This window comes from Oreochromis niloticus, linkage group LG1, assembly GCF_001858045.2.
Source record: "Oreochromis niloticus isolate F11D_XX linkage group LG1, O_niloticus_UMD_NMBU, whole genome shotgun sequence".
In the NCBI taxonomy this organism is placed as follows: domain Eukaryota; kingdom Metazoa; phylum Chordata; class Actinopteri; order Cichliformes; family Cichlidae; genus Oreochromis; species Oreochromis niloticus.
This window is the reverse complement of record NC_031965.2, coordinates 7,112,413-7,128,779: the sequence shown is the minus strand read 5'-3', so window position 1 is coordinate 7,128,779 and position 16,367 is coordinate 7,112,413. Positions and strand designations below refer to the sequence as shown.

Below are 16,367 nucleotides of genomic sequence, written 5' to 3'. Positions count from 1 at the left end.
TTTTAAGACTGCTGCATCCCTCTGCAAGATAGCTCACTATTTTTGTCTTTTTTGAGCCTGTCAAGTCCTTCTTTTGACCCATTTTGCCAAAGGAAAGGAAGTTGCCTAATAATTATGCACACCTGATATAGGGTGTTGATGTCATTAGACCACACCCCTTCTGATTACAGAGATGCACATCACCTAATATGCTTAATTGGTAGTAGGCTTTCGAGCCTATACAGCTTGGAGTAAGACAACATGCATGAAGAGGATGATGTGGACAAAATACTCATTTGCCTAATAATTCTGCACTCCCTGTACTGTGCCAGTGTTTCAGAGAGGAACAGGTCTGTTGGAATATCTGCAGAATGGTTTTTGACATTCTCTTGTTGAAATTTGTGGAAATTGAGCTCTCAGTGCCATTCAAATGTGTTGTTTTATACATCATTGAGTTTGAAGTGGGAGGAACATTTACAAAAGACATTTACAAAAAAAAGAGTCAAACTCCTGATTGCTATTGCCATTAAAAAATGAAAAACAAAAACATATCTATGAGAGCTTTTTGCACATTAACATTTGAGCCACTAACTTAGTGCCCATAATTGTGTGATCTATAATAAGCATCAAAATATCAGGTTTCTCATCATGTCTATCAAGAGATCATCTTTACAGAACAGCTTGCAATTGTTTACATTTCAGTGTCACATTTTATCGTCATAACATGGCAAGGGTGTGGCTGTAATTTACATGGGACATTTTAAAAAGAAGTGATAAAAACCAGTAACCACTGTAGCAAAATATGAAATTATTAATGGTCATAAGTTTCAAAGCACAGTAGGATGTGGAGGCTGTTTTGATGGAATGGATTTTGCACATATGCACCTGTAGGATATCACTAGTCTCTCCCATTGCTCTGTTTTGATTCAGGGTCTGCATCCATTCACGTGTCCTACACAGGCCACGCTTTTCTAGGCTACATCCTTCAAGGGACTCCCTTGATCTGGGACACAGCTTATGTACCACCCTACTCCCATTCCTCCGCCTTATTAGTTCTTCCATTCAGATCAGACCTCTGGGCCAGCCATTTCATTATTTCAGTGCTGTCAGCTTCAAAGCTTTATTGCAAATTTTGACAGAAAGCTGCTGGCAGGGAATGGGCAGTGTGATGGTGAAGGAGCTTCTAATGAACATTATTGCTAAAAAGTCCAACCTCCTTTACAGAAAAGATTCCCCAAATCATGATGCTTCTGAGCTCTTTGCAGCAATCAACTTGTTCACAGTTGCAGAAAGAGTCATCCTGCAGCCTTCAGTTCATTAAAAAAAAGTTATATCATGATATCATGATTGACAATAATTGTCAGATTATGAAATATGCTGGAGCTACAGCCCTCTTATTCATGTTTAGATCATTTTAAACTAGAAGAAGTTAAATGTGGGAATTGAGCAGTGCTCTAATATTGATTGAATATGAAAATCTAATCACCTGTCTTTTTGAGGTGTTGTTATAGCCTCTGGGTGCCCTCTTGTGGAACAGTCTCAGTTATAGCACAACTTTCCTGCAAAGGAGTGAAATAATCTGGCTTCTTTATATGGGTGTTTGCATTTATGCTTTTATAAAGTCACCAATTCATAATCTAATCTGATTTACAGGTAGACTCGCTCATTTAGAGGCGAGGGTTTTCAAATATGTAGTTCATGTATCTGAAGAAAATTAAATATAGGGAAAACCACCAAACACACAGAAACACCACATGTCCACTTTGAAATTAATTAAAATAATTATTTAAAGGGATTTTGGGAAAAGAATTAAAATAACTACAGGCTTTCAGTCTTTGTGTCTTTCTCTCTCTTTTTTCTTCAGCTGGTTAAAATTCAGAGTAATATAAAATGCAAAAGGCTTGAATAAAGTACTTTAAAAAAAAATTGTTCAAAGTTAGGTTAAACAAACCTAAAGCAACGTCAAACGACTACCGAAAGATCCAGGTGTCTACATGTGTGTGGCACTGGCTGGGCACGTGTATGAAAGATTCATTCAGTTATTCATTCATTCCATCCACCCATTCATTCTCTTCCGTTTACTTATTCGATGTTTTTTAGGGTGGCTTTTATTCTGAAGGCGGCCCTTTTAAAACTCTTGTTTTGAAATCCGAGAGCGACCTCCTCCCCGGAAGTACCCTGCATCATCTGTCCATCCTCCGGGCTGTCAGATGAGTTTTTCAGTTGATCAGTTTGAGAAAAAGATTCTTCGTCGGTTAGGGTTAGGTATGTAGATATCAGAAAGAACAAAACATCGTGAACATGCAGATCCTGACTCCTCATGTTTACTGGGCTCAGCGGCACGGAGAGATTTACCTCCGAGTGGAACTGAGCGATGCCAAGGTAGGACAGTTCCCAACATCCACCTGACTGCTTTCAGCTCATTGACTCCATATATAATGTTTCAGTCTCCACTCGGACGGGCTCGCCGTTTAAATTTGCTTGAATTTTCTTGCTGTTCTGGGTGTTGCTGTTACGTAGCGGGAGCTTTCTTCGCTGTGGCTGTACTACAGCGGACTTTGTCGCGGCCACAGCTAGCCAGCCTGGCTGTTAGCTGATGCCGTAGCTACCGTCAAAGTCTGCTGTCGAGGTCCTTCAGCACTAATGGGGTCTAAAATGTAAGGAAGTTTTCTGTAAAGAACGTAAATGCATTAGTGATAACTGAGTGGAGTGACTCCAGAGTGACAGTTGAATTTGGTGTTTTAGAGTTACTTCCTTGTTTTGTAGCTTCTCTCTCTGCAGTTGACCACCTCTAATGTTTGCTTAAAGCCGAGTTTTAGAGAACTGATATTTCTTTGTTACCGATTATGGCTGTGAATGTTAAGGAAATAATAATAATATCTATTTGAATTCCCCACACCTACAAAGTAAGATTTCATTGGACAGTCTAAAACACAAAAATGATTCAGTTTCTCTACAAAAATGACCAAAAGACACCTTACAATCACTAAACCACACTAAGTTGTGAAAACGTTATTTTCTGTACATCACACCGTGTTTCAATCTCTAAACAAATTCTTTAGCATCATCATCAAAGGAAAGCTTCTTTTGCTTTTTTTTTTTTTTTTGCAGAACTTTGTTGTCTATTAAAAGAATATGAAACCATCCACTGGATATCAAAAATAGATCACGTCAGCTAAAGTTTGACTTCCTCGTTTTTGTAGCTGTGCTTCACTTATTATGTCAGCCGCATGGCCGTGCCATTTGCTATAAGCTTGGCAATGCAAATTTTCTTACAAGGCAACTTTCAGCAGAACAGCAGTTCAAAGTGCTCCTCCTAAGAAGCAGACATTATAACAAAATGTGAATAAATAAGTAAAGTTAAAAGATGCCAAACAGATAAAAGGTTTTAAACCAGGCTTTTAAAAGAACTTAAAGATTTCTTGTAGGTTGTTTCATGGAAGTTGTATAACAACTGATAAAATGCTTTTCTATCTATTTTTGGCTGTAGCAGCCCATCTGAAACGATGACATCACTGATACATTTAGTTGGTCCATCATTTGCTTACAGCGCCCTATATTTTAGTTATTTGCTGAATAACTTTAGTGTGTGCCCAGTGTAAACATCCATCCATCCATCCATCTTCATCCGCTTTATCCGAGGCCGGGTCGCGGGGGCAGCAGCCTAAGCAGAGAAGCCCAGACCTCCCTCTCCCCAGCCACCTCCTCCAGCTTATCCGGGGGAATACCAAGGCGTTCCCAGGCCAGCCGAGAGATATAATCTCTCCAGCGTGTCCTGGGTCTGCCCCGGGGCCTCCTCCCGGTGGGACATGCCCGGAACACCTCACCCAGGAGGCGCCCAGGAGGCATCCTTGTCAGATGCCCGAACCACCTCAACTGGCTCCTTTCGATGTGGAGGAGCAGCGGCTCTACTCTGAGCCCCTCCCGGATGGCCGAACTTCTCACCCTATCTCTAAGGGAGAGGCCAGCCACCCTTCGGAGGAAGCTCATTTCTGCCGCTTGTATCCGCGATCTCGTTCTTTCGGTCACTACCCACAGCTCGTGGCCATAGGTGAGGGTAGGGACGTAGATCAACCGGTAAATTGAGAGCCTCGCTTTTACACTCAGCTCCCTCTTCACCACGACGGACCGGTGCAGCGTCCGCATCACTGCAGCTGCAGCACCAATCCGTCTGTTGATCTCCGGCTCCCTTCTCCCATCACTCGCGAACAAGACCCCGAGATACTTGAACTCCTCCACTTGGGGCAGGAACTCATCCCCGACCCGGAGTGGGCACTCCACCCTTTTCCGGCTGAGAACCATGGCCTCAGATTTGGAGGTGCTGATCCTCATTCCCGCTGCTTCACACTCGGCTGCGAACCGCTCCAGTGCGAGCTGGAGGCCTTCACCTGATGAAGCCAACAGAACCACATCATCCGCAAAAAGCAGAGATGAGATTCTGAGGCCACCGAAGTGAAAGCCCTCCGCCACTTGGCTGCGCCTAGAAATCCTGTCCATAAAAATTATGAACAGAACCGGTGACAAAGGGCAGCCCTGGCGGAGCCCATCACCCACCGGGAACGAGTCCGACTTATTGCCGGCAATGCGAACCAAACTCTTGCAACGGTTGTATAGGGATCGAACACGTGTGTCTAAACAAGGATCCAGTCTAACGGGCTGAGTTTATAACAGTAGCTTCTTCGACTTCATTCTCCATCTGCTGCACAAATGTCTTATAAAAGATGCATGATGTTTAATGGTTGTTCTGGATCTTGTTTCAGCTCTTAGGATGAAGGGAAATGAATGAAGGGAAACTCAAACAGTCTCAGAGAACACCACCTGTCACACACAGACGAGTATAAGCAACTCAGAGTAACTGCTGTAAAACTCAATAGTACAACATTACCATCTCTAAAGTGGCCGTAAACTTGAATCAACAATATTCCACCACTTTCAACAAAAACTTATTGCAACACAGTTTTGTGTATAGTATTGTACTGCTATGTTTAGCTCTTCATCATAACCTGATCTGACTGTATAGTGAAAGTCTGATGTTGCTTGTCCTTAAAACAAACCTGCAGTTTGAATATTTGATCTTCAGTAAGAGTCAGTGGAGCTAGAAAAGTCTGGTCTTTTCCAGGGCTGAAGGAAAATGCCGAAAAATGTAGAGATAATGTTAGCCAAGCAAATTGACTCGGCAGAAAAACCACCCAACACTGGATGCACTTAGCTTGACCTCTTGTGCAGGCAACTAAATGGTTGCCCAGAGCTTGAAGGTGTTGCACACTGACAATCACTTTTGATGGCAAGGTAATTGACAGGAGGCAACCTTTCTGAAAAGAGTTGCAGTCTGACTTGGACTAACTCCAGTCACTCTCAGATAGATTGTCAAAGGTTTGCAAGTATTTATTTGGCTGATTTGTAATTGCAGACCAATTGCCAGCATGTTGTCGTCAGTCTGAATGAGTCAACAGATATGTGGTTTTCACTGATCTATCACAGTTAATTTCTGAAACAGATTGCATGTATTTACCATCTGGACCCCATTAAATCACAGACTAACATCAGACTGACTCCATCTAATGGAAACATTTATGGAAGGTTTTAGTGACAAGAACTGAACACAGATATTGACAAAGTTTTAACTTTGAGGACATAATTTGAAGTTGGAAAAACTGACGACGTTAATGTTTTGCAATACTTTTGCATCACAGAATGTTCAAAATTACAATAATGTAATGTGATGTTTTGTGTAATGTATGTATGGTCGGAGGGTAAGATGGCGCCGCCATTGCATGCAATAGGTCGGCAGCCTTATGAAATTTCCCCCTTGTGGGACTAATAAAGGTATATCAATAATATCGTAGTGTGAGCGAAGCATTTGAAGTATTGTTATAAATTTGTATCGTGGGCTATATGAGGATTCTTTTTTCTTTAAACAGAGAATATCACCGAACCTAATGTATCATTTCTACCGCAATGGTTTGTCCACTTTTGGGTTGTGATGGCAGCTTTTGTGTTTTTCAGAATGTCAATATCAGCCTGCAAGAACACAATACACTTCAGTTCAGAGGTTGGTACTTCAGTTTTGTGCATTTAAGAGCAAGAAAATAAAGATTAAATAAGAATGAACTACAGAATGATGCATAACTACAATATACTTACACAGTTTTGTCTTTTTGTCTTAATGCTTTAGCATTTTTTTAGTGAAAGGTTCTCTACAAATAAAATTCGTACTCAATTTGCTTACTTTACTGTTTAAAAAAAAAAAAAAAAAACTTGTACCACAGCACAGGGTCATGGAGCTAAGGGAGATAATGAATACGAGTTCAAGTTGGAGTTCCTGGAATCTGTTAGACCCGAGGTACTGCTCTCTCATTTTTGAAAGTTTTCAAGAATTGATTAGGGTTTTTTTCCTGCTAAGATTATGACATTGTGCCAATAATGTTCTTGTCATTCTCCAGTTTTAGTGTGAGTGAATTTGACATGAACACTAACTGGAAAAACTGACTTAATTTCCAACAAATAGCTGTAGGTTTTATTTCAACACACACACACGTTATACAATATGTCATGTTATTTAGGCTCGATTTAATACTCTGTTTCCAGATCAAGCACAAGTCCACTGAACGACAGGTCAACATCAAAATCAAGAAGAAGGAAGAGCGCTGGTGGGACCGGCTGACGCTGCAGGAGAAAAAGCCTCTGTTTCTGGCCCCAGACTTCGACCGATGGCTGGACGAGTCGGACGCTGAGATGGAGCTTCAGGCTAAGGCAAAACGACAATGATTCCACTCACCCTGAGGACTGAGAGTAAAATGTGTACCACAGAAAAGACTTTCTGTGGTTGCTAACATCAACACTGTGTCTGATGGGAAGTCAAAGGACTAGAAAATGTAGTCTTTGTAGTTGCAAACAGGTTTTGTGGGATTAAAATCTTTTTGTTTGGAGGACATTTTACTTTTTATCGCAGGTCCTTTTCAAAGTTAGTCATGCAAGAGCCAACTCGCATAATATTACATAACTTATTGGGATCTGGCAAGGGTCAACTTTGGACATGTGTAATTTGAACGTAAACTTCATGTCAATGCTCCTCCCTACTTGGCTATTAAGACTGCTGAAAGACACTAAATCAGTTGTTCTGGACATGCTGCTAAAATGTAACATGATTATCCAGTGAAATGTGTTTATCTGTAAAAGTGTTTTATAGTCAAGGGAGTCATGTTTTGAACTCTCTGGGACACTGACACCATCTGCATGTACTACAGCTATCAATTACAAAGCCACAATAGCTTTTTGTCTTTTCAACGCACTAAATTCATCACCTAGCTGCTTTGGAACTGATGAGAAATGTGACTAATTGTAATTCATTTGTTGTTCTTTTAGGAGGAGAAGATAAACAAGATAAGTGTGGAGTCAAGAGTTCGTAATGACCGTGAGTTTCACAGAGTTCTTCACCTTCAAACAACCTGATACTCAGATGTCCTATATCACCTGTGTTTGCTGTCCTTTAGATTAAATTCTGCAGATTAGTTGATTTTAGTCATTTTCTCTCTTGTTTGCACAGCCTACCTGGGTCTGAAGAAAAGCTACTTGTTCATGTACAACCTGGTGCAGTTCCTTGGATTCTCCTGGGTCTTTGTCAACATGACTGTCCGCCTCTTCATTCTTGGTCAAGGTTTGTAAAGAGAAAACAAATGTCTTAAAGCACGGAAAGGCAGGCATTTTTTGGAAATGCCTTTTTGGGGTCGTTATTCAAAAAAGTAATGCATGACACACTTTTCTTAAAAGTAATGCAGTACTTTACTTAATTACTCCCAAGAGGAAAAACTAATTTGTTTTACTACTCATTGTATTATTTTCCCGTTTCTCTGTAAAATTCAATTCAATTCAATTCAATTTTATTTATATAGCGCCAATCACAACAAAAGTCGCCTCAAGGCGCTTCATAGATACAGAGAAAAACCCAACAATCATATGACCCCCTATGAGCAAGCACTTTGGCGACAGTGGGAAGGAAAAACTCCCTTTTAACAGGAAGAAACCTCTGGCAGAACCAGGCTCAGGGAGGGGCGGCCATCTGCTGCGACCGGTTGGAGTGAGAGAAGGAAAATGACTTTAAACACATTGTCTCATCATTACCATTTAACAATATAAGGCTATAGGCTACAGTCCCATGCACCAACACAAATCCCTATGCTAATCAGGATAGTATTTAGGTATGAACACAAAGCCGGCAGCACAAAGCAAAGATGAAAACCAGCGCAAAGAGACTTTAAATCGATCGCCGCGGTGATTCTACTGTAGAACAATGAACAGGTAGAAACAGGCTGAAGCCTGGCTGCTCATCGGTTTGTTACCTGTTGAAGTTTAGGGTCTGGCTGCCAGGCTGGTGTCGGCATTCACTCAGTTTTAACTCTGGGTTCTTGGCTAGCTTCGCATTAGCATGCTGTCTGTGCAGGTGCTTGCAAAGAGCCAAAGTTGTGCTAGCAGCATAATGCTGTTGTTTCTGTCCTGCATGCAATTTGCACTTTAGCATCGCGCTCTCATCTTTTTGTGTATGGAATAGAATATAAATAAAATGCCCATATCCATGCTGTAGACTGTGCCACTATTTTCTTCTCTGACACAGGAACTAAAATCAGTTGATTTCAGCAAGTGCAAGTGGAAACGATAAGCGTGACCCACAGACACAGGCAAGATGGACTATTTTAAGATAATTTTAAGGAATTTAACTACTCTTGATACCCATCCCTAGTAAAGACCCTACAATGATGCAGAGAAAACCACAACAATCAGACAGTCCCCTATGACTAAAAGCACTTGGAAGACAGTAGGAAGGAAAATCTTCCTTTTAGCAGGAATTAAGCTCCAACAGTACCAGGCTCAGGGAGGGGCAGCCAGCTGCTGAGAGAAAAAGAGACTCACTGTGGTTGAGAGAAAGAGATGAATAATAAGTAATGATTAAAGTGGTGTACAAACACAGAGGGTGAAAAGAGGTGAGTGAGTGAAGAAGCCCTCAGCAGCCTAGGCCTATTGCAGCATAAATAAAGGAGCGTTCAGGGTCACCTGAGGCAGCTCTCAGGATTTATAAATCCTGGGAGACTTTGGTCTTTTTATGGATGAGGCGCTGTTAGCTCGTCTATGAAATGCAGCTGTGTGATCACACCCTTGTAGATGCTGAAAATTGTAATTAAGTGGCAGAAAATCGATTGTTGAAGTTGCTGTTTAGTATTGGCAGGAACTGCCCATAAAAGGAAGGGTTATAAGGAACTCTGTAAAAATGAATCTGACTATTAACTTAAACACTCACGAGTATCAGCATAGTAGATGCATAGAACTGAAGTTACATCCAGTAACTACTATATTTTGAATGAACCCTTTTTCTGCTGGACAGATACGCTACAAAGTGCTTTTTCTGTTATATATATAAATATGTTATAATGGTTAGTTGGGTAGCGACGCCAGATCTTTACTGCCATTGTATTATCACAGAGTACACATTCAATCCAGTTAGTCTGTCTCTGCCATGTTTGTCTAGCCAAAGTGCTGAACTTCAAACCATCTCGTTATTCATCTTGAGGTTCTTTTGTGCATTAATTTAACCTTAAATAGGCCAGAAGAGCCAACAGCTCTTCTTCACCTCTTAGAAACGTTGGACCTTTTGGCCTGCAGCATAATACACTGCTCAAAAAGTGAAGTGAGCACTCAGTATAATATGAAGTCAGTTAAATTTCTGGGATATCAGTTAGGAATTGTAAACCATTCAAGCTGCATGGTACTGGGCTGTGAGCACTGAAGGATATTAGGTCCTCAGGCCTCCCTCATGAAGTCTGTTTCTGATTGTTTGGTCAGAGACATTCGCACCAGTGGCCTGCAGGAGCTGGACTGCCCCACCCAGCTCTTTTTATGTAACACTCCATCTCCTGTTATGTCTTCCATACTCTTGAGACTGCTGGAGACCAACCTCTCCACTGCACCTGTTGTCACTTTCATTTACACCAATGCAGGTGAAATACTTTATGGTTTCGTTGTGTGTGTGTGTGTGTGTGTCTTTGTGTGTGTGTGTGTGTGTGTGTGTGTGTGTGTGTGTGTGTGTGTGTGTAAACTGAAAAGAAACGAACACAATCGGCAGGAAAATAAAACAAACAGGGGGTCCAGAGACTGCAGGGAGAGAGGTCAGTGGTTTTGTTTGTGATGAGCTGTTCACAGATAAGCTCATTTGAATAGAAACAGGAACACAACTACACAGCAAGGATTTGTTTTGCAAATGATCATGGTTATGGATATTGGCTCGGGCAGCATGCTCGCTTAATCATGTCCTGTTTTTGTTTCTCTCTCGCCCCACACAGACTCGTTCTATGATACCTTCCACACCACAGCTGATATCATGTATTTCTGTCAGATGATGGCCGTGCTCGAGGTCATTAATCCTTTGTTGGGTCTGGTTAAAACTGGAGCTTTTCCCGCTATGATACAGGTAACATCCGGTGACACATTTTGCCCCCTGTTAGTTTTTTATTTTTTTTATTTGTCTTAACTACAAAATTGAAAGCTCATGCACATGTGCACAACATTATTGAAAATGGCAGCTAGTCAGTATTCACACACATCACATGTGCAATTTATTTTACCTAGAGAGGCTAATGGCACCACAGAATGATTTATTTATTTAATAATTTATCATATACCTTAAAGTAAAATAGTAAAACTAAAGACCTCTAACACAGAGCTCCAATCTGCCGGCCTGTGCTTTTATGACAGTCAGCTTTATCTGGCCTTTAATTGTACCTGCAGGTTGCAGGGAGGAATGTTATTTTGTTCGTCGTCTTCGGCAGCCTCGACGAGATGCAGAACAAGCCCGTTGTCTTCTTCGTCTTCTACCTGTGGAGCACCATCGAGATCTTCAGGTTAGCTCAAATAGCCTTCCTCCTCTCTCCTGTTGAGGATGTGTCGCCCATTCTAACATCAGCCCAACTTCCTCTACATCAGATACCCGTACTACATGCTGGCCTGCATCAGCACAGAGTGGAAGATGCTAACGTGGCTGAGGTACACCATCTGGATTCCTCTTTACCCGCTGGGAGTTATAGCTGAAGGTTGGTGATTTTGTGGTTGGCAAGCAAGCGTCGGTGTCAGTTGTGGATAGTTGTTACTGATGGTGTATCATTCTTTTCTCTTTTTTTTTGTTTTTTTTTGTTTGTTTTTTTGCATCTAGCCGTGGCTGTGATCCAATCCCTGCCCATCTTTGATGAGACCCGTCTGTTCAGCCTGCCTCTCCCCGAGATGTTAGGAAACTCTTTAAGCTTCTCCTACACTTTGCAGCTCTACCTGGTTTTCATGTTTCTGGGTAAGACGTCTGCTCACATACCACCATCAAATCTGATTCATTTCCACTTCCAGTCTGCATGCCAAAGTATCTTTGGGCAAGATGCTGTAATCCCAAGTTGCTCCCATTATGGGTGGGCGGTATAAACGGTATACGGTGGAAACAATATGAATTTGGCCAACAGTAGAGATTTTGATTTTCCGCTCTACCGCGCATGTTGATGGTGTCATCAAGCTGCGCCTGTTTTGGTCGAAAGCATCACAGCGGCTGCAAGCAGTATCATCTGCAAATTATGCCGGGCGACAGTAATAGCGAACAGACGAAGCACGTTTTGGAATATGAGGAAAGCCAAAAACTGCACTTCCACAGCTTCTGAACCATTCAATTAATGTTGAATTCTGGTATATTCCCATGTTGTTGCAGTATATCAATGACTAACCTTGTATCATGGATGGATTATCTCAGTTGTTCTCCTGACTGAAGTTTGGTCCGTTTACAGCATCCTGCCATGCGATTGCATTTGTCCCGAACTATCAGGAACCTTCACGTTAGCTTTTATCGAGTGGAAAAAAGTTAGCATTCATCCTCCCGCTTCACTGTGTTTATGTTATGCTAACATAGCTGTAGCGATCACGTAGCACATCATTATATACCAGCTAGCCCAACTTCAGTAACCCTAAAAAAGTCACTGCTGTTTAGTTTTCCGTCTTCATTTATGTTGGAAGTGATAGCAGAGCTGTTCGTTTTAATTTTTTCAGAAATCTCTCAGTCAGAACATGCTATATCATGTTTTGGTGGAAACTACCGAGCTGTCTTCTGCTAACTTCTAACTCCGTTAAATGTAATAAATTCTGTTTTCATGGATGTCTGGATGTTAAACTTAATTGTTACACCTGGTAAAGCAGCAGCACTGACCATTTTATTAAAGATGAAAGAATTTAGACAGTTTTTAACTCTCAGTGATGCCGCAGTGTTCGTTTGACTTTGGGACCTGAAGCGGACGGAGTTTGGACCCAGGTTACTCCGCGAGGCTCCTGACTACGGTAGCCGTAATGCTCCGACAGTCCATCAAGTGGTGCGACTTTGTAGCTTACCAAAGTTGTACTAAAACTTTGACAGATTTTCGAGCACCGTGTACCACATAAAATCGGTTTGAGGTCAGTAAGCACAACCAGAATTCATACATAAGGCACACCAGATTATAAGGTGCACTGTCCATTTTTGAGAAAATTAAAGGATTTTAAGCGCACTTTATAGTGCGGAAAATACGGTATACAGAAGAAAATAATATATCGCGATATATATCGTTACCGCACATGCTTCAAATTATACGGATTTTAGGCCATTTCTCCCAGCCCTAGCTCCCATTCATCAGTGTGTAGCAGTTGGATAAAAAAAAGTTCTTGTATCAATGTGTGTTAATGGGTGAATAAGAGATGTTGTATAAAGTGCTTTCAGTGCTCAGGTAGAGCAGAAAAGCACTATATATACATTTATGTGTATATGTAACTTTGAGTTATATATACATAATTATGGCTTAATTAAGTTTTTTTTTTTAGCTTATTGCCTTTTGTGCAATACAGCTAATCAATGACTTAATCGATGATGTTGTAAAATTCTTTCACACCTTTTTGTGATGGATTGTGAGTCAGATGAACTGCTACGTCACTGACGTTCTGGTTTATTAGTTACATTTAAAGCAAGCCTTTGAAACACAACATTTAGTTCGCTAGTCTGCAGAGACACTCCGTTCCTTGGGTCATCTATAATCCAGAAACATGCCAGTGAGTTTGTGAGCTTCATACTGACAGAAACAGTCTCCCCACAGGACTCTTCATCAACTTGCGGCACCTGTACAAGCAGAGAAGAAGACGATACCGCACAAGGAAAAGGAAAGTCCACTAACTGATCAACACCCTTGCCTTGCGCACACTTCAAAGCAGCTGGTTTTCTTTGTTTTTCTTTGATTTTTATCCTTTTATTTCCTGTTCTCATTTTCATCCGCACACACTAAGGTGATGTTGGAGTACTGGTCACATTGTTTCTCCACTGTGTCAACTCTGTCCTGTACTGTAAACGCTTCTGTAGCAGACGGATGGATCACGGATGCTGAACAAACGTCTCCTGATGGTACCGTATGTGCTGATCTTACTGCTGAGAGATTGACTTGCTTATTGTCTGTATTTATTGAGTTTTCCACACTAGAGGTGTCTTTATAAAGTAATGTTTTTGTTTGTTGATATTTTGGGCCATAAATAAAAGAAGGGTTTTTAATCACAAGAATGGAAATGAATATTGAGTGAATAATAATGAGAATCTTTATAATTGTGATTTATAAATGGCGATTTAGTTCATAATTAGAAAAGAAATTGTTAATGCATAATTAGGAACCAATTTAGGACCTCTTTTGTCTTTCGTGTATTTCACGTTATTTATAAAACTTTAATAATAATAATGTTACACTCAAAGTTGATCTTTAAATCATGTTTACTTGAGCTTTATGGTATTTTAAGCCACTTATTACAAGTCACACACCCTTTACCATCATATTTCTCCTTACATATGGTTGCATGTAAATGTATTTGAAAGCTGATACAGTTTGGATGCCGTTCTCTGTTCTGATCCAAGATGCAACTTCTCTATTATGTCCTGTCCAAAGTTATCTTCTTTAAGGTTTTTGAAAGTCGTTTTCTGCTTCAGTTGTCGCAAGTACATGAATGTGCGAGAGTCTAAACATTGGCGTGTCATGCCCGCTTGAACACAAACCACGGTGTGAACATGGCAATACTGTATCCAAAAGAGAGGGTTTGTGATTAGCAGTCTTTACCATGCTAATATGAACGCTCCACAAAAAGGTCAGCTGTGAGGTAAATGTTCCAGAAGTTAAGGTTAAGCTATAACACCACTTGAACTTTTAAAGCTGTTGTGTCAGATGCCTTTACAATAAAACACTGTGGCTGCAAACTATGAACAGTTTTACAGTTACTTTATTTTCTCCTCATTGGTTCTACGGTGCATTTGCAGCACTGAGCTTTGGATGGAGCTGTCAGTCACTCAGTGCTTTGAATATTAACAAAGTCATGCAAAGTTCTTAGCAGTTTGTTTGTTTTGGGAGTGATTCACAATCCTTCATACCGATCCTTGCGTTAGTTTCAACAGTAATGTGTGACAGTAGCTTATGCATTTACCTCATGATTTTAGAGTTTGTTGGGGGTATTTTTGGGGCAGGGGGATCTTCTCTCTGCATCTTCTCTACTGGGTGTTTTAGTCGCCCCACATCCACTTGATTTCACTCACAGATCCTGCTCAGTGTATATAAAACATATATGAAATATATAGATAATATGAGGAGGAGCTGTGCATGCCTTATTTTTTTTGTCCCAGTGTTTCATCATTTCCTTAATTGTTCACTATTTCCCAGCCACTCTTTGTTTTGCATTTATTTGTTTGCTAAAACTTTTACCATTTCATTTGTGTATTCATGGTCATTTTTTTTAATGTTTCTCTGTTTGTGAGTGGATGTTGTTTGTAAGATATGTATTGGGCATTCAACTTGATATGGAGTGCTTTGCATGTCTGTTTTTTTTTCCTTCTGTGTTTTCAGATGTTCTCATGCAGGCAAATTCAGGCCAGCGCTGGACCTTTTTATAAGTTTTGTTTCTTCACAGTGTTTGGGGAGGGGAAAGATGAAATAAAAATTCTTATTTTGAAGATTACTTTGTCATGTCACATTATGGAGAGTATTTTGTGTTCTGACTTTCTTCAGGACATGCAGAGACTTGTTAATCCTTAACGGTTAAACTTCCTTTCCAGTTTAAAATAATCCTGTTTTATTTTATATTTGGCCATATTGGTTGTTTCAACTTCCTTCCTGCACCTTTGAGACAAAATTCATCTAATTGGCCCCTTACAAACAGAACAGTTTGAACCATCGGTAGAGCCGTGGTAGACCCTGGTATCCAGTAAGGGTCCTGGCTAGACCCCCCCATGCTAAAAACCAAGCCCAGCTACATCTGCAGCCTGTCCGCAGCTCGGACACAAGCATTTCACTACATGTTGTACTCTGTATGATTGTGTATGTGACAAATAAAGGTTGTTTGTTGGCTTGCTTCTGCGCTTCACCTTGAGAGCACAGGATATATGCTCTCACTGACATCATACAGAGCCAATAGGAGAAAGTAAAAAATGTTGGAAAGTGTATTTAGAGCAGTGTAAAACCCGAGCTTTTGGCTCACAGAGATTACTTTTCACATATGTTGAAAATTAGTCTGTGTTTAATATGAGCATCCACCATTGACAGTATACACTCACCGGGCAGGTATACTTGTAGTGTTGGGTACATCTTGCCAGTATAGGTTTGACACACGTTTGCTTTCAGAAGTGGTTTAATTCTTTGTTGTATAGATTCAACAAGGGGCTGGAAACATTCTCAGACATTTTGGTTCATGTTGTCACGACAGCATCTGCTGGCTGCACGTCCATGATTCAGATCTTCAGTTCCACCACATCTCAAAGCTCTGTTGGACTGGGATCTGATGAGGCCACCTGAGTGCAATAAACACACTGTCATATTAAAAAAAACCAGTTTGCAATTATTTCAGTGTCAGTGTGTTATCCTGCTGGAAGCAGCCATCAGAAGGTGGGCACACACGCTCAACAACAAAACTCAGTAAGCCTGTGGTGTTTAATCGATGCTCATTTAGAAAAGACACCACCACCATTACGCTATCACTGCAAGGCAGGATAGATCTGTGCTTTTCATATTGTTTGCTTCCATGTCTACCATCTGAATGTCCCAGCAGAAATTGAGGCTCATCACACCAGGCAACAATTTTCCATTCTCCTATTGTCTAATTTTGGAGACTGGAAGCTTGTGGCAATTATAGCCTCCGTTTCCTGTTCTTAGCTAACAGCAGTGGCACCCAGTGTGGCCTTTTGTTGCTTCAAGGTTCGCTGTTTTGTTTGTTCAGAGCTGCTCCTCTGCAAACGTCATAATGAATGGTTATTTTATCCGTCATTGCCTATCAGCAAACAGCAACACAGCCATTCTCCTCTGAACCCTACAAGGCATTTTCACCCA

General features: G+C 40.9%; 1 protein-coding gene across 3 annotated transcripts; it reads left to right on the top strand.

Annotated features, from left to right (window-relative positions):
* The first annotated feature begins 2,126 nt into the window (after positions 1-2,126).
* Positions 2,127-15,000, top strand: LOC100702753 (very-long-chain (3R)-3-hydroxyacyl-CoA dehydratase). 3 transcript variants are annotated; one of them, XM_005458900.3, is made up of 11 exons: positions 2,128-2,361; positions 5,986-6,031; positions 6,249-6,322; positions 6,568-6,732; positions 7,345-7,393; positions 7,526-7,636; positions 10,311-10,438; positions 10,756-10,868; positions 10,951-11,057; positions 11,177-11,308; positions 13,116-15,000. In XM_005458900.3, the coding sequence occupies exons 1-11, from the start codon at positions 2,281-2,283 to the stop codon at positions 13,190-13,192; spliced, it is 1,083 nt and encodes a 360-aa protein (XP_005458957.2). In that variant the 5' UTR covers positions 2,128-2,280; the 3' UTR covers positions 13,193-15,000. The 3 variants fall into 3 exon arrangements, with proteins under 3 accessions (XP_005458958.1, XP_005458957.2, XP_025752997.1); XM_005458901.4 differs by lacking the exon at positions 6,249-6,322 and having other exon boundaries at positions 2,127-2,361; XM_025897212.1 differs by lacking the exons at positions 2,128-2,361; positions 6,249-6,322 and adding an exon at positions 2,384-2,636.
* The last annotated feature ends 1,367 nt before the right edge of the window (positions 15,001-16,367 follow it).